Here is an 18,273-nt window from a genome sequence, read left to right on the forward strand (position 1 = left end):
CTTGACGTGTTGGTGGGGGCGCGGTTCTTTTCCACCCTCGATCTCCTATAGGGGTTCTGGCAGTTGCCGCTTGACGATGCTTCGAAACCTAAGACGGCCTTTCGTACGCCGCACGGATTGCTTCCTATGGGGTTCCATTCCGCGCCAGCCACGTTCCAATGTTTGATGGAACTGGTCCTTGCGGGTCTCCAGTGGGACTCGTGTTTAATATATCTCGACAATGTAATCATCTTCAGCCGCACTTTCGATGACCATTTGGTCCGACTGCGTGCTGTCTTCCTCAAGTTGCGTGTGGCTAACCTGAAATGTAAGCCACAGAAATGTCACCTCCAGAAATCGGTTCGGTATCTTGGCCACATAGTTAACGAATCGGGTATTGCAACCGACCCGGAGAAAACTGCGTGCATCCGAACTTGGCCGACCCCCACCTCGGTGAGTGAGGTACAGAGTTTAATCGGCTTTGCTTCCTACTATCGCCATTTCATCACCGGGTTCGCGTCAATTGCAAAACCTCTCCACGCATTGACAGCTAAGGGTCATACGTTTCATTGGGGGGAGGAGGAGGAGGCTGAATTTCGTGCCATCCGCAATGGATTGGTGAACACCCCCTCCTGTGTTATCCTGATTTTTCATTGCCGTTCATCCTTGATACGGATGCTAGCAATACCGGGATTGGACCCATCTTGTCACAGGTTGTCAACGGGGTGGAGAGTGTTGTTGCGTACAGCAGTAGGGTACTTTCTCCAGATGAACAGCGATATTGTGTTACGCAACGTGAATTGCTGCACATTGTGGTTTTTTTGCAGCAATATCGCCCCTACTTGTAAGGTAGACGATTTGAGGTACGCTCCGATCATGCAGTGCTCCAATATGCGGTGCGTGTAGACCAGCCGTCAGGCCAATTATCACGCTGGCTGGAGATCCTGCAGGACTTCTCGTTCTTTGTTATGTACCGCAAGGGTTCTCGCCATACGAACGCCGATGCCCTGTCGCGATTGCCAACGACTGGAGAGTGTGTATGTTTTTCGGGTTCCGGGTGCTGTAAACCGGCCGATGTGACCTCGCTTCCTCCTCTCGCAGCGTCTGCCGAGGCGGCAAAGGGCGGGGCGGCCGCCGGTGCGGTCGCACGGGATGCGGTCATTGGGTTGGATTACAAAGAATGTGGACGCCTTCAGGCGGAGGATGCATCACCGCTCAAATTGCGGCGTCGCAATATGGGGACGCGGATCGACGCGGCACTGCCTCGGTCGTTCGGCGGGGCGGCTTGCTCATGCATTGGGACGGAGGGCTGCGCCAGTATACCATTGTCGTCCCCACTGCCCTGCGAGGCGAGGTTGTTTGGGCAGTGCATGAGCATCTCTTGCACCTGGGGCGTGCAGAAGACACTGGCCACTGTCAAACTGGAATTCTATTGGCCAGCCATGTCTGCGGATGTCGATAATTTACTCAAGGGTGCTCCTGAACGCCTGTTGACCGATCAGTGCAAGAATTTCTCTTCTAAATTGTTGCGTGACGTCTGCAATTTGTTGGAGACAAAGAAGGTGCGCACGTCACCGTACCACCCGCAGATGGATGGCATGGTCGAACGGCTACATAGGACTCTGACCTCCATGTTAAGCCACCAGGTCATTGAGTCACAACTCGGTCCTCGCCGCTTACAGGATGGCTCCGCACGCATCCACCGGCTACTCACCGTTTTTTTTAATGTATTGAAGGGAATTCGATCCCCCCATCGATGTGCAGTTACAAGCCACGCCCTAAATTTCTAAATCCAAGATTTCGGACTCCGTTTGCTTCACTCTTCAAAAGCTTTCCAAGGCACGGGAAGCTTCCAGAGTTAATTCTGAGGCGCGACAATTGGCAAACGAACGGCTTAAGGGAGTGTATGCTTCTCTTTATGAATGGGCGCCTGGGGACAAGGCCTGGTTCCACTGTCCACAGGTGCCGGTGGATACATCGCCTAAGTTACTCCAGCCCTGGAGAGGGCCGGTCGATGTTGTTCGGGTTGTTCGGCCACAGTGTGTCCAGATCCGCTTGGGTTGGCGGAGTTGGTTCGTGCATCCCTCTCGCCTGAAACCGTTTATCGCGCCGCGCGAATTCTCTTCATCTCCATATCGCAGGGGCCGAGTGTCGAATGTGTCCGATGAGCCGGGGTGTTTGTCCGCTGAGGTTGGTCCTCAGCGGAGCGATTCTGTTCCGCCCCCAGGTGCCGCGCGACTGACGTCTCCCGAACGGCTACTCATGCCAGCTTCGCAGGCTTCGGACACGGAGGACCTGTCGACCCGGCTTACTGCTCTCCATGTGCCAGGTTCGGCGGAACATTTAAACATTCCCCTCGGGACCTCCAGGGTAAGCAAGCCCCCCTCCCCTGGGGGCCCGGCATCACGGACTCGATCAAAGACTCGTTTTTCGTGATCCCCGCACACACACGCTCCGACACTGTCAGTTGCTTGTCGCGCTCGTTGAGTCGTGACGGTTATTGGCTGATCCTGGCCGCTTTTGAGTTCACGAGCGTCGTTACACGGTGAATGTGGGAGGTGTGGTGGTAGAGGGGATCCCGCGGGTTCACGCGTTTTTTTTCTTTTTGGTGTGTTGTTGTTATGAGTTCGTTGGTTTACACCCTTCTCCCTGTGGGTTTTGTACATTTGTGGATAGTGTAATTTTTGTACAGGTGGGTTGGGGTATTTATTTGTTCTTGTTGTTGTTGAGGCATACATTTTTTTCCTCTTGCCTTTCGCTAATTTGTTCGTTTGGAGGAGGAATTGACAGCCGGGACGGCTAATTGCTACGAAGGGGGGGGGGGTAATGTAGTGACATCGGGGATGTCACTGTGTGGTGCCGGCCTGGGAGGGCCGTGGCGTGCGATGTACTTATGTCGCGGACAGTACCGTGTGCGTTGCTGAGTGAGGCCGGCTCTAGCAGAGCACGGCTTGCGATGCATCGTCATCGCGTGGGTGTAGTACCAGCCCTAGCGGGGCTTGGCGAGTGCTGGGATAGCGTGGGCACCACGCATGGCATAGAGTGCGGGCTGCCACAACGGGGAGCGGGAGAGTGTCAGCCCAGGGACAGGGTTGCCCCGGGCCATGGCACTCTGGTTGACCCCGTAGGCACGTGATGCGGAGTGTCCACAGAGAGGCCCCCAGGTGGGAGGGCTAGGGGGTGATCACGTGTCCGGGGAGAGCTCTCGAGAGGGATCGAGAGGGAGCTAGAATGCTCGCGAAGGTGGGCGGGGCCGAGGGTGGAGCCGGCCCCGACACGGGAGGATATAAGGTGGGTCCCTGAGAGCTCCACATCCTACATCTGAAGAGGCACCAACACGTGGCCGGGACCCGAGTGAGGGTCCGGTTCATCGTAGCTGTAACTCCTGTGTGTAGTGTAGTTAGCTGGGTGGTCACCACTCTAGGCTGTATATGGTAAAGGGGCAGTAACCCCTTTTGTATATAGGTGTTGTGAATGTGTTACCTCTGAAGAACAATGTCTGCGACTCAGTTGGACTCACTACACAAATTCTGGTTGTTGGTCAACTCAGCACTTCATTTCTCTGGGGGATGATAAAATTAATATCACTATGTGGAATTTAAAATTTTGATTTAAAGCTTTCGTGACTGCAGGGATTCATATTCTTGGTTCTTTCGGTATTGTTTCCCTTCTACGTGACCTTACCGAAAGAATGAAGAATACTATGTGGGATGTCTACAGAAGTTTTCCTATTGATATACTTACGTTTGTCATAGAAACGTGCACTTTTCAATCCCATCACTGACTCTGTTTTAACAAAATGAGCAACTCCCCAAGTACATTTGAGTGGGAAAATACTTAAAATTTTAAGGAGATTGCAGAAGTTTATAATGCAATTTGCCACAGTTGATAATGCAACTTGCAGTTTCTGTAGAAGTCTGTACCAAATATTCACATGACCACACTGGTAAGCAGGTGTGCAGTAAATGCTTCAAAATGCCCTTTTCATGGACATTGTGAAAACAGCAGGAAAATGGAAACCAAGTCACGATTTATGCAGTTTTGTGATATTGCATCTAGTGAATGTATATAAATATGTGCACCAAAGCCATTCATGGACAATGGGATACATTCACAACATCAATGAATTTGAAACATCATGTACATGCCACATTAAATTATCATGGACTTTTATATAGCACATTAATTACTTGTTGCATGGCACTCAGTGGCAGTGAACTATGTTTGCTAAACAGTGAGCAGACAGTTCCTTGTGGCTGGGTAGCATTCTCACAATCATATCAAGTCGTTATACTTTCGTAGTGACCAGGAGACCACCATACCTACCAGAGCCACAAGAACTCGGAGAGTACAGTGCCCACCAGGCCATTGATGAGGATGTAGGCCCACACAGTGTTGCTGGGAAACACAAATGTCTCAAATCCTGCGTAGTGAAGCAGCGGGAAGCCAGGCCACAGGCAAAGCAGGTTGAAGAGCCCCACAAAGCCTGCGACAGGACAACCCAGCCAATGTCAGCGTATCTCCCACACAAGCACTATCAGAATCAAATATGTATTTATAGTTGAGGAATCCAATGAGCTGTGAAGCTCTTTTTCACAGATGTCCAGCAGGGGTAGGTCAGAACGTTACAACAACAATAAAAAAACCATGATAGCAGTGCAAAGTATAGGAAAGGTAAACAAATCACTTACAAATATACAAATAAAAATAAACTATGACCTAACAATAGCTAAATAAAAATATAACTGAACATTTCATAGTTATTCTTGAGGGCTCAAACAAAAGGATGTCAAATGGAGGCCTTTTGTATTACCTCAATGTACTGAAAATAAAATTTGTGTATGTTATTTAAGATACATTTAACAAAGCTACTGTACTCCATTTGGACCCTGTAAAAAAAAGACTCTACATTAATTAACTTTCAGAATTGTTATCATTCAAATATAAACGTTGGTTAGTGTATACTGAACAAAAATCTATGAATAGGAATCCATGTATATTACATCAAAGGACGATATTTTCTGAATAAGTCTTAAAGAAGTGAATACCAATAATTCAATTAACTAAATGCCAAATTTAGGAGTGTCTGCATAAAACGGTACTGCAAACGTTTCATCCACTACCTATCCTGTTTGCGGCGTACATACTGAGGCAATGGTATAAAGAAGCTTTGCAAAATCTCACTGTACAGCGTGATGTGCCAAGGGCCAATTATGGGGGCAGTGGAGCCTCACAGCGGTAATAGAGCCACTTTATACAGCAGGAATGTAACCATTCATGAATTGCACTGTGTGCACTAATAAATTACCTTTAACTAATGCATTTTAAACCTTTATGCTAATGCCATGAGCAAGTGGTGAATATTCCATTTCACTACCATGGAGGCCAATCGATCAACAGCACAACCACTGTTGACTTCTAGGAGAGTGGTACCAATTGAGCCCAAAGGGATGATAAGCTTCATCACTTTCTAATGCCTGCTATGAGGTGAATATATGCTCTCTTTTATATATATACCACATATAAAATGGTAAATGACAAGCATGTATTGACCCCAAATTGTGATTCGAGAATGAATTAATGTTGCCTTGTTTTGCCCCATTTCATTTCTATTGTCCTAATCTTGTGTTGTCTTGATTATTCCCACAAGTAACATTTGCATGTAACTTGTAGAAAACGCAAATAATCGATTCTTACATGCACGGTTCAATGCATTTATAGTGAGCGCAAGAATTGATTTTCATGATGGAATCGATTATTAATGACTGCGTGTTAGATACAATTTGGCCAGACAAATGCCTGTGCAAAGCACTTAATAAACGGAGCACAAGTATGTACAGTGAGGGAAAAAAGTATTTGATCCCCTGCTGCTTTGTACGTTTGCTCACTGACAAAGAAATGATCAGTATATAATTTTAATGGTAGGTTTATTTGAACAGTGAGAGGCAGAATAACAACAAAAAATCCAGAAAAACGCACGTCGAAAATGTTATAAATTGATTTGCATTTTAATGAGGGAAATAAGTATTTGACCTCCTCGCAATCAGAAAGATTTCTGGCTCCCAGGTGTCTTTTATACAGGTAACGAGCTGAGATTAGGAGCACACTCTTAAAGGGAGTGCTCCTAATCTCAGCTTGTCACCTGATAAAAAGACACCTATCCAAAGAAGCAATCAATCAATCAGATTCCAAACTCTCCACCATGGCCAAGACCAAAGAGCTCTCCTAGGATGTCAGGGACAAGATTGTACCTACACAAGGCTGGAATGTGCTACAAGACCATTGCCAAGCAGCTTGGTGAGAAGGTGACAACAGTTGGTGCGATTATTCGCAAATGAAAGAAACACAAAATAACTGTCAATCTCCCTCGGCCTGGGGCTCCATGCAAGATCTCACCTCGTGGAATTGCAATGATCATGAGAACGGTGAGGAATCAGCCCAGAACTACACGGGAGGATCTTGTCAATGATCTCAAGGCAGCTGGGACCATAGTCACCAAGAAAACAATTGGTAACACACTACGCCGTGAAGGACTGAAATCCTGCAGCGCCCGCAAGGTCCCCCTGCTCAAGAAAGCACATATACATGCCCGTCTGAAGTTTGCGGTCAGATGAGACCAAAATGGAGCTCTTTGGTATCAACTCAACTCGCCGTGTTTGGAGGAGGAGGAATGCTGCCTATGACCCCAAGAACACCATCCCCACCGTCAAACATGGAGGTGGAAACATTATGCTTTGGGGGTGTTTTTCTGCTAAGGGGACAGGACAACTTCACCGCATCAAAGGGACGATGGACGGGGCCATGTGCCGTCAAATCTTGGGTGAGAACCTCCTTCCCTCAGCCAGGGCATTGAAAATGGGTCGTGGATGGGTATTCCAGCATGACAATGACCCAAAACACACGGCCAAGGCAACAAAGGAGTGGCTCAAGAAGAAGCACATTACGGTCCTGGAGTGGCCTAGCCAGTCTCCAGACCTTGATCACATAGAAAATCTGTGGAGGAAGCTGAAGGTTCGAGCTGCCAAACGTCAGCCTCGAAACCTTAACGACTTGGAGAAGATCTGCAAAGAGGAGTGGGACAAAATCCCTCCTGAGATGTGTGCAAACCTGGTGGCCAACTACAAGAAACGTCTGACCTCTGTGATTGCCAACAAGGGTTTTGCCACCAAGTACTAAGTCATGTTTTGCAGAGGGGTCAAATACTTATTTCCCTCATTAAAATGCAAATCAATTTATAACATTTTTGACATGCGTTTTTCTGGATTTTTTTGTTGTTATTCCGTCTCTCAGGGTTCAAATAAACCTACCATTAAAATTATAGACTGATCATTTCTTTGTCAGTGGGCAAACGTACAAAATCAGCAGGGGATCAAATACTTTTTTCCCTCACTGTATGTATACCTTCTTTCGCACCATACATAGCCAACCGTGCTAATCGGAGGTGCGGGGGGAGGACAACAAACTTAACACAAACAGCAGTTCTCAAGAAATGAGCTTTCAAAAGTAAAGGCCCCTCGCTGTGTACCGAAGAACATGGGTATGTCCAGCTGACGGTCGCCTCCTGCACTCCGCTGCAGCAGCACCAGGTATGTGGCGTACAGCAGAGCTCCAAGCAAGGACCAGATGCAGCCTGAAGACAGCAGCAGCAGGGCCAGAGGATAGTATGGGTTAATGGATTGAAAGGAATTACCCTTCTACAGCCTCAGTTACAATGAAGCTTCAATGAGGGGGTCATCCGTAAGGAGTTCCCAGAAACACTTAAGGGATGACTGCAAATGGGGCTGCCACTATTATGGGGATTTTATCGTATTAATAGTGTTATATTGAATACCCTCAGCATTACTTACTTGAAGATGTTCAAAGACCAATAGTGACTTAATGGTTGCAATGAAATTGTAAAAAAAAAATCAATAGGTGTCCCCTTGTATCTGTGATTGCTCAGGTGGCTCTTGCAGGACAATGGATCTTAGATGAGCTCTAATCTGGTTAAATAAAGGCCACTAAGTTGATTTCAATATAATTTAAGGAATTTGTGTAATATTGTAAAGATCACACGGAACTTTTGAATAACATGGAACTGTAATGGTCTTGGACTTATTGATTAGATCTGCTGAGGCACTTACAGAGCTTTGTCAAATTCGTTTTAAAGGGGCTCAAATTGTTTCCAGCTGGCTCCATGTGTACACGAAAGATGGATATTTAAGATTATGAAGTAATATGATACCCGCCCTAAATTAGATCCATATTCCAGTGTCAATGTTATATTTGTGTTATTTTGCAGGGATAACAGACAATAGTTCTTGGAAGCTAATCAAGTTTTTGCCGAGGCAAGTGCTTTAATTGGGTGACTAGCTATTGTATTGTATAAACGCATCCCCCATAATAAATGCATTCAAAGTTAGTGGGTTATTTGTTTGAACATTTTACATTTTTACTTTATGTGGGGGATTAGTCCATTATCAAATCCACTTTACTACTGTCGTAAACTAAAGAAACTTATTTCATTCTTAATCACATTCCGTGCAGATATGCTTCTCGTGTCCATTCCTGGGTATTCCATGTGTGTGTTCAAGAACATGCCGAAGTGTACTGTATATTGTGTTTGAGTGTGGTGGTAAAATCGTTATCGCAATGAGTTATAATCCTAGTGACTCTTCACCTTGTGTAACACCAGTGGCAATCATTGTCTGATCATGACCTGGATCTGCACTTGGTAAACTGAACCTAATATGGATAAAATTACTTGGCATGTTGACAACAAAAGTGGGGAAAATTACGATGTGGTGTGCTGCTGTCGTGCTGTCCTGAATAGGTGCTCACTGCACTTTCCCCATCATTCTACCCCACTAAAGAAGGGATATTTGCCGTCGGTGGGGTAGTGGACAGAGACAAAGGCACACACTTGTGAATTTATGGTCAATGCCATGAGAGAAATTAAATGTTTAAATCATATTGCTGTTAGTGAGCACCTATTAAGGTTAACGTGCCACAGAATGAAATAGTATGGCAAACACCATCCCCAAGCCATCACAATTGCTGACGTCGACACACTACAAAATGGATTGTTAGGCTGAGCTGACCTGATGGATCCCAGAACTAGGTCCAGGTAGCAATATGCACTGGATTAGTGTTTCGTCATAATTTACCCTGCATTGCCAGGAACATAACAGCGTTTTAACCTTCATGATGAACGTGAATTTCGTTCACACCATACGTCGCCAACCATACTAATCGGAGGTGAAAATATGTATCTGTATATTATATCACTTATAAATATGTATCTCTTTACTCTATATAAACACTCACAAGCACACATACTTGTGACGTGCTCCCAATTTTATGATGAAAAAAAATCAAGGCTAGATACAAAATCCAGGATGTACCATCACAGGGTATTACATCCCTTCCATGGCATTACATTTGAGCTTTTCTTACCAAAAGTGCCATCACATGATGATATTTTAACAACCAACACGTGTTGTCACCATTGCTCAAGTTATTAACATCTAAATATATATTTTATGTTGACTCGTGTTTTCATTCTGAATCTTAATACAATTTGTCCTAAAAATCTGATTAACAGAATTTAAAATCCAAAACTCATTCATAATTCACACGCAGAAGTATTATGTACTAGCAGGAAGTACCCGGCTTTGCCCAGGTTAAATATATATTTCAAAACTTGTCTTCTCTTAAAAAACATAACATATACATACACAAATACTAAGCTATTGTGAGAGCCTGTTTGTCTGTCTATTTGTCCATCAACAAAAATGTAACAGCCTTTCAGAAGTCCTGAATCAAAAAGTTAAAGTGGGGGGTAAATAATTGATCAAAAAAGTTTCCCAAAATTATCGACCCCCCCACCATTTTTTTGTAGGCATTAATATATATACCTACACACCCTACATACAATAGAGTTAGTAGGACCTACTGATTATATAGTAGTACCTACTGACTGTAATAGTATCTACTGACTGTAGTAGTATCTACTGACCATAGTAGTATCTACTGACAGTAGTATCTACTGACTCTATAGTAGTATCTACTGACTGTAATAATATCTACTGACTCTATAGTAGTATCTACTGACTATAGTAGTAACTAATGACTCTATACTCTTTGGTTCTTTCGGTAAAGTCACGTAGGTATAAAATAAAATAGATCACGACGTTTCGGGAGCAACACAAGCGTCCATCATCAGGTGGGAAAGCATGGTCTGCTGCTGCATGGTCTGCAGCACCTGATGATGGACGCTTGTGTTGCGCCCGAAACGTCGTGATTTATGTTATTGTATACCTACGTGACTTTACTGAAAGAACCAAAGAGTATGGATTCCTGCAGTCATGAAAGCTTCACATCAATACTGACTCTATAGTAGTATCTACTGACTATAGCAGTAACTACTGACTATAATAGTATCTACTGACTCTACAGTAGTATCTGCTGACTACAGTAGTATCTATTGACTCCAGTAGTATCTACTGACTCTATAGTAGTATCTACTGACTATAGTAGTGACTACTGACTCTATAGTAGTATCTACTGACTCTATAGCAGTGTCTGCTGACTCTATATTAGTATCTAGTGACTCTATAGTATCTGGCTCTACAGTAGCATCTACTCACTGTATAGTAGTATCCACTGACTCTGCAGTAGCATCTACAGACTTTACAGTGACATCTATTGACTATAGTAGTAACTACTGACTCTACGGGAGTATCTACTGCCTCTACAGCAGTATCTACCGACTCAATGGTAGTAACGAGACTATGGTAGTATCTACTGTAGTATCTACTGACTCTATAGTAGTGTCTACTCACTATAGTAGTAACTACTAACTCAATAGCAGGCTCTGCTTACTCTATAGCAATATCTATGGACTATATAGTCGTATCTACTGACTCTACAGAAGTATCTACTCACTCAATAGTAGTATCTACTGACTAAAGTAGTATATACAGCAGTATCTACTAACTCAATAGTAGTATCTACTGACTAAAGTAGTATATACAGGAGTATCTACTAACTCAATGGTAATACAGTGAGGGAAAAAAGTATTTGATCCCCTGCTGATTTTGTACGTTTGCCCACTGACAAAGAAATGATCAGTCTATAATTTTAATGGTAGGTTAATTTGAACAGTGAGAGACGGAATAACAACGAAAAAATCCAGAAAAACGCATGTCAAAAATGTTATAAATTGATTTGCATTTTAATGAGGGAAATAAGTATTTGACCCCTCTGCAAAACATGACTTAGTACTTGGTGGCAAAACCCTTGTTGGCAATCACAGAGGTCAGACGTTTCTTGTAGTTGGCCACCAGGTTTGCACACATCTCAGGAGGGATTTTGTCCCACTCCTCTTTGCAGATCTTCTCCAAGTTGTTAAGGTTTCGAGGCTGACGTTTGGCAACTCGAACCTTCAGCTCCCTCCACAGATTTTCTATGGGATCAAGGTCTGGAGACTGGCTAGGCCACTCCAGGACCTTAATGTGCTTCTTCTTGAGCCACTCCTTTGTTGCCTTGGCCGTGTGTTTTGGGTCATTGTCATGCTGGAATACCCATCCATGACCCATTTTCAATGCCCTGGCTGAGGGAAGGAGGTTCTCACCCAAGATTTGACGGTACATGGCCCCGTCCATCATCCCTTTGATGCGGTGAAGTTGTCCTGTCCCCTTAGCATAAAAACACCCCCAAAGCATAATGTTTCCACCTCCATGTTTGACGGTGGGGATGGTGTTCTTGGGGTCATAGGCAGCATTCCTCCTCCTCCAAACACGGCGAGTTGAGTTGATGCCAAAGAGCTCCATTTTGGTCTCATCTGACCACAACACTTTCACCCAGTTGTCCTCTGAATCATTCAGATGTTCATTGGCAAACTTCAGACGGGCATGTACATGTGCTTTGTTGAGCAGGGGGACCTTGCGAGCGCTGCAGGATTTCAGTCCTGCACGGCGTAGTGTGTTACCAATTGTTTTCTTGGTGACTATGGTCCCAGCTGCCTTGAGATCATTGACAAGATCCTTCCGTGTAGTTCTGGGCTTATTCCTCATCGTTCTCATGATCATTGCAACTCCACGAGGTAAGATCTTGCATGGAGCCCCAGGCCGAGGGAGAATGACAGTTCTTTTGTGTTTCTTCCATTTGCGAATAATCCCACCAACTGTTGTCACCTTCTCACCAAGCTGCTTGGCAATGGTCTTGTAGCCCATTCCAGCCTTGTGTAGGTCTACAATCTTGTCCCTGACATCCTTGGAGAGCTCTTTGGTCTTGGCCATGGTGGAGAGTTTGGAATTTGATTGATGGATTGCTTCTGTGGACAGGTGTCTTTTATACAGGTAACAAGCTGAGATTAGGAGCACTCCCTTTAAGAGTGTGCTCCTAATCTCAGCTCATTACCTCTATAAAAGACACCTGGGAGCCAGAAATCTTTCTGATTGAGAGGGGGTCAAATACTTATTTCCCTCATTAAAATGCAAATCAATTTATAACATTTTTGACATGCGTTTTTCTGGATTTTTTTGTTGCTATTCTGTCTCTCACTGTTCAAATAAACCTACCATTAAAATTATAGACTGATAATTTCTTTGTCAGTGGGCAAACGTACAAAATCAGCAGAGGATCAAATACTTTTTTCCCTCACTGTATCTACTGATTAAATAAATATCTCTTGACTCTACAGTAGTACATACTGACTCTAAAGTTGTATCTACTAATTCTATAGCATTTACTGACTCTACAGTAGTATCCACCGACTCTATCGTAGTATCTAATTACTATAGTAGTATCAACGGAATCTATAGTAGTATCGATTGACTCTATAATAGTATCTACTGAGTTTACAGTAGTATCTACTGACGATAGTCATATCTACTGACTCTATAGTAGTAACTGCGCACGTTAGGGTGGGGGGGGGAAGAGGACATCACACTGTTCAGGATTTACATTTGACTAAGGGCAAAAACAAATAGCGAGTTTTCGTTCTGGGGCTTAGTTTGTTGTAACTGTGTACTTTGTTGAAACACAAACCCAACAGTTTGTCAGTTAAAAGCGTTACACGTCCACACACACAGAAAAAATATACTTTTATAGGAAAGATACTGCTTTTCCAAACATAATTATCGTGGCACTTGTGGCTTATATGCTACAGTGGATGAGTGATGCATATAAAAAAAACCTTCTCAAGAGCCGCCTCACCTGCCATCACAGCCTCAGCAGAAGAGCTCGCCACAGTCGAGAGACTAACAAGCAGCACACCACCAATGCTGTGTGACAAACAAGCGACACTTAGCGGTCCTTCCAATTGAACATTATCAGCATGACAAAGTGCAAGTTAAAGGTCTCCTTGTCCAAATGAGAATCATGCAGTGCTTATATTTATTGGCAGTCTTGCATCAGTGTACAACACCTCTTATAGGAAAGTGTATGTGCTCTCAGCAATGGGTTGTTCCTTGTGTGGAATGCACTATGTATATGTTCATAACAGTATATTTCTACAGGAATTAGCAATTATTGACATATGTGATCCCACTGGAAGTAAACTGACCACTGGAATATTCTAGAACAATGACACCAGTTGAATGGACTTAGACCTCTGAAGAAATGCATTTTATAGAATCCAGAGTTCAAGAGCATCAAAGATAACAACAAAGCCCTTTGTCCTCCTTTGTGGCTTTTTCTCCGGGTTCTTGGATTTTTCCCTCCAAATTTAGAATCAACATGTGTTTACAGTATTTGGCTGATGTAAATTTCAACATGATAAGCCATTTTGTTGACCTATCATTTGTGGTCAGGTCGCTTCTGAAAATGGCCTTTATAGCTCAGTGGGCCTTACCTGGTAAAATTAAAATAGCAGTACCAAATTTTACAATTTTAAGTCCGGCGCTTTCGTCTTTCTTCATTTTAAGTCAATGAAGAAATAGGAACATTATTTAATGAACTAGATAGTTTCCATGAAAGCTGACCGACTATCCCAGGATGAACATCATGCTGGCATTTTTTTAAACAAAAGTTTTTGTGTTGTCTCTCTAAACCAGGCTCATGCACAATCAGATATGGCTCAGATTATGAATATTCGGCCACAGTACAGAACGACTTACGCAATTCTAATAATTGTGTAGTGACATCGCGGACTGTGTAATGCCGGCTCGAGAGAGGCATGACGTGCGATGTATTGCCATCGCGGGCACCACGTATATGTGGGTGCAGTACTGGCCCTAGAGGAGCTCGGTGAGCGCTGTCCGACAGTGCTGAGTGGCACCACCACGCTCTGTGTGCAGTGCCGGCCGCTACAGGATAGGGTGTGAGAGTGCCGGCCATGGGAATAGGGTTACTAAGGGCCATGGCACTCTGGTTGACCCCGAAGGACACGTGACCGGTAAAGTCTACACAGGGCCCCCAAGTGGGGGCTAGGAGTGGTCACGTGTCAGGGTCGAGATCCTGCTAGAGGTTTATAGAAGGTGGTCGTGACTAAGGGCGGAGCCAGCCCCGCCACAGAGGTCCCCGAGATGGACCGACTGCTGTTGTTCATCCTGAAGAATCCTACGTCCTACAAGTCACCAACACATGGACCGGGACCCAGGCCAGGGTCCGGTCCGTCGTAGCTAACCCCAGTGTAATTAGAGTAGTTAGCCTGGTGGTCCACCACCATAGGTTGTTAATGTGTTAAGGGGTAGTAACCCGTGTGTTGGTTATAATAAATGTTGCCTCCAAGAAGTGTGTCCGTGACTCAGTTGAACTCACTACAATTGCATAAACTACTACTTGTCATCTTCTTTGGTTCTTTCGGTAAAGTCACGTAGAATGAGAATAAAATAATAAAATAACACAATAAAATTCTCACGACGTCTCGGCCACAACACAAGCAGCCTTCTTCAGGTGAAAGAACAGAACTGTTGGGACGACAGTTCTGTTCTTGTTGGGACGACAGTCGGGACGAAAGTTCTGTTCTTGTCGAGACGACAGTTCTGTTCTTTCACCTGAAGAAGGCTGCTTGTGTTGTGGCCGAAACGTCGTGAGAATTTATTGTGTTATTTTATTGTATTATTTTATTCTCATTCTACGTGACTTTACCGAAAGAACCAAAGAAGATGAATCCTTGCAGTCACGAAAGCTTTAAATCGAAATCTACTACTTGTCATCAATATGATTCCATATGAAATTAGTACAAATAAATCTCCTAAAGGACATATTTTAGAGGTGGTTGGGACTATTCTTCTGGAAGTCAGTTCAATATATTTGCATAGGTTATTAACCTTGGAAATGACATACCCTGATGTGAGACCTGTTGATGCTACATCTGCATTTCTTGAAGAGAGCACAAAAAACTGTTAATTAACATAACCCATTGCAAGCTACAAAGTAAATAGCTATATGATCAGATAAGGTCAGGTAGCACTTTGGCAGATGATTTAATTAGAGCGTTGTTAATTTAATTCCCCATCAGAGGTCAATACAACACATCCTTTTCCACAGTTGATTAACATTTCAGAAGAACTTCACAGTGGTTGTCCTATGGAGAGCCCAACCTCCACAGTAGGAATGTTGGAAGTTTCAGCATGGCTCAGGGCTGCCTTTCGAGGTGAGCATTGCCCAGTGTTTGTTTGGGCGTGTAGATTTTTTGATATTAAATATTGTAAAATAAACATGTGCACAAAATATATGTGGAAACAAAACCTCTCTTTTTCAGGTCGCTTCTTGCTAATGTCCTTCAATATTGTATGAATATGTAGTGCAGCTGAGATGAGCAGCCATAACAACACTTTACAGTCTACACTAGGAAATTATTTATATTACTCGAGAGAGTTTGGTGTCCGTGACAGATATGGCTGTGGTGAACTCTACCTCATGTCTGGGTTTTCTCTGGGCAGTCCAGTGTCACGCAATGTAAAACATACAAATTATCCAAAACGTTTTTTTTGTAAAAATACCTGAGTCTTGAGACTCAGATAGGATTTCAAGCCTAAGTATGAGGACATAGTATATCAATGCTAATACAATTTTGAATTACTAAAATTCCACTTTCCTATGAAGGGACACGTCTGTCCATTGGACAACTTCTGCAGACTTCCTACAGTATGGTATGAACTTTATTTCATTATTGCCCACAGACAGATGATGGGCTGACCAGGATTTTAACTGAATTTAAATTATCAGACAGTGCTCTGCAATGTTGTCACCCAGCCGTGGGCTCGTGAGGTAGCAAAACTTTAAGAACATATGCACATTAGGGGGTAAATAAAAATTGATGAGTGAGAAAAGCCCATGGGCTACGATACCTCAGTAAGACTGCCAAGAGCTTGGAGAGAGAGAACCGGTCATTGCTGCTGCTGGGAAGCAATGCTGCCAACACCAGTGTGAAGAGACCTGCAACACATTTCAGGTAAAGCTGACTCCTAATTTCAGGCCAACTTAGAACGTAACACAGCGCTAGTTCCCAAACCGGCAACAACACAATTCAGCCCTCTACAGTACGGGGATGTGTAATGGTCATGCAAGGTTGCAAGTGAAGTGATATGATTTCAGACAATGTAAAAAAGGCATCCACACAAGCCAGCTTGAGATATATATTACTATACTCTTACAACAATTTATCAGATTAGTTTGGCCCGTCGAGTCTTGGCCATTTTAAGTGGCTCTCAAAAATGAAAAATAAGTCTTAGTTTGACATATGGCTTGTGGAGATCTTTGCCAATAACGGCACATGGTATGTTTTTATATTCATTCTTAAATAATGACTAACATGATTATATTTTTACTTTCAATCTGGGGTATTAATATCTAAGCATACATGCTAAAATACAAGTGCTGCATATTAATATTTTATATCTGTCTTGGCATCATCTCAGTGTTGGGAAATAATGTTACAATTGTTATGTTACAGAAATTATTATGCTTTTAAATGTATTTTTACTATCCCTATTTTACCCAGGGAAACCTCACTGAGTCTCAAGACTTTTTCAGGACGGTCCAATTTAAAACATTAAATTAAAAATATATTTCCCGCATCAATTATATCTCAATTGTGTTATCAGATTATTTCATCAAATGAGGAAATGTCTTTTTGAAACTCTCATAGCGAGGTGAACATCAATCGATGTCAGAGAACATCAAATGGAAGGCAACGCCACAAAACGATTTGTGGAAGCACTTCAACAGACTTGTCATCTCGTACAACGCTTACTGGTTCTTTCATAATCTGAAAAGACTGTTGCATGTTAATACATTTAAATATTTGTCGCTACAACTGAAATATTCATAATAAAGTTAAATTATTCTGGTCACTGGTCATCAGGCTGAGACCATTGGTTCTCTACATTTTACTACATGTTAGAATGTGGTTACAGCCTGGGTGATTGCACAGATGTTTAAGATCCAAGCAGTCTCGGTTCAATACTCTGACATGGGTATTGGAACCCTAAATCACCTTGCCTCCTCTGAAACGCAATAACTTTTTTTAATGACAAACATAATAATGAAGCACTCTGAGTTAATCGTTATCATCAGCCATTGGTTATTCACTGCTGGATGAAGGCCTCCTCATGCCATCGCCATCCTTCCCAGTCCAGTGCTGATACAATTAATCTCAATGCTGCACATGAACTCAGTTCTTAAGTGCTGCATAATTGTTCATTGGAGGTCATATGCAGCAATACCCGAGGTTGAAGAAATGATGTTCACTATGGCCACGTGTGTGAAGGCCAGGGCTTGCTGATAGGAGAAGTTTGCCAAGAACCACTGGAAGGGTAGTATACATCAGTGCATTAAAACCATGGACAATAGAATAACAACAAAAACCCCGTAAGTTTCCGCACAAAAAAATCACAAATTGCCCCCAACCATGTTGGAAATGTGTTTCACATCTTTGTGATTAAATTGTATATACATTTATGTTACCAACTAGATTTTTGTAATACTGTATATTCTGTCCAAGTGTTGTACATTGTGTATTATGGACCCTGATAGATAACTTAATAGTTGAAATGTCAACCTTCAACCCTACCCTGTGACACTGCAGGCACTCAAAATCTGAACTTTTTAAAAAACTTCAAAATCTAGAATCAATATTCTGTTGTTTCTTGGCGACGTGGAGTCCAATGAGGTGGACGGTAGGGGGAGTGCTATGCATAAATATTCACACTACTAATTTGCTAAGTATAGTAAAGCTATACGGAAGAGTAGCTACACTTCAGGTGCCTGGCATCTGAAAGGGTAGATGTTTATCTACCCTTTGTAGATAAACATACATCCCTACAAATAGCTGAACAGGCCTCATGGATTTTTAAAAACCTT

At 43.2% G+C, this 18,273-nt stretch overlaps 1 protein-coding gene across 4 annotated transcripts in view; it reads right to left on the reverse strand.

The window, feature by feature from the left end:
• Positions 1-18,273, reverse strand: part of LOC116945675 (solute carrier family 35 member F5-like) — a 56,288-nt gene that overhangs the window by 20,594 nt on the left and 17,421 nt on the right. For all 4 annotated transcript variants that reach the window (XM_076071064.1, XM_032960216.2, XM_032960224.2 and 1 more), the window contains exons 6-10: positions 17,637-17,718; positions 16,260-16,347; positions 13,180-13,247; positions 7,505-7,609; positions 4,306-4,465 (exon numbers count right to left, since the gene is read on the reverse strand). In XM_076071064.1, the coding sequence (XP_075927179.1) occupies positions 4,306-4,465; positions 7,505-7,609; positions 13,180-13,247; positions 16,260-16,347; positions 17,637-17,718 (503 nt within the window). The remainder of the gene's footprint in view (positions 1-4,305; positions 4,466-7,504; positions 7,610-13,179; positions 13,248-16,259; positions 16,348-17,636; positions 17,719-18,273) is intronic.

The sequence above is a fragment of the Petromyzon marinus genome, chromosome 2, assembly GCF_048934315.1.
Source record: "Petromyzon marinus isolate PM22_M1 ecotype Great Lakes invasive population chromosome 2, UKy_Petmar_22M1.pri1.0, whole genome shotgun sequence".
In the NCBI taxonomy this organism is placed as follows: Eukaryota; Metazoa; Chordata; class Hyperoartia; order Petromyzontiformes; family Petromyzontidae; genus Petromyzon; species Petromyzon marinus.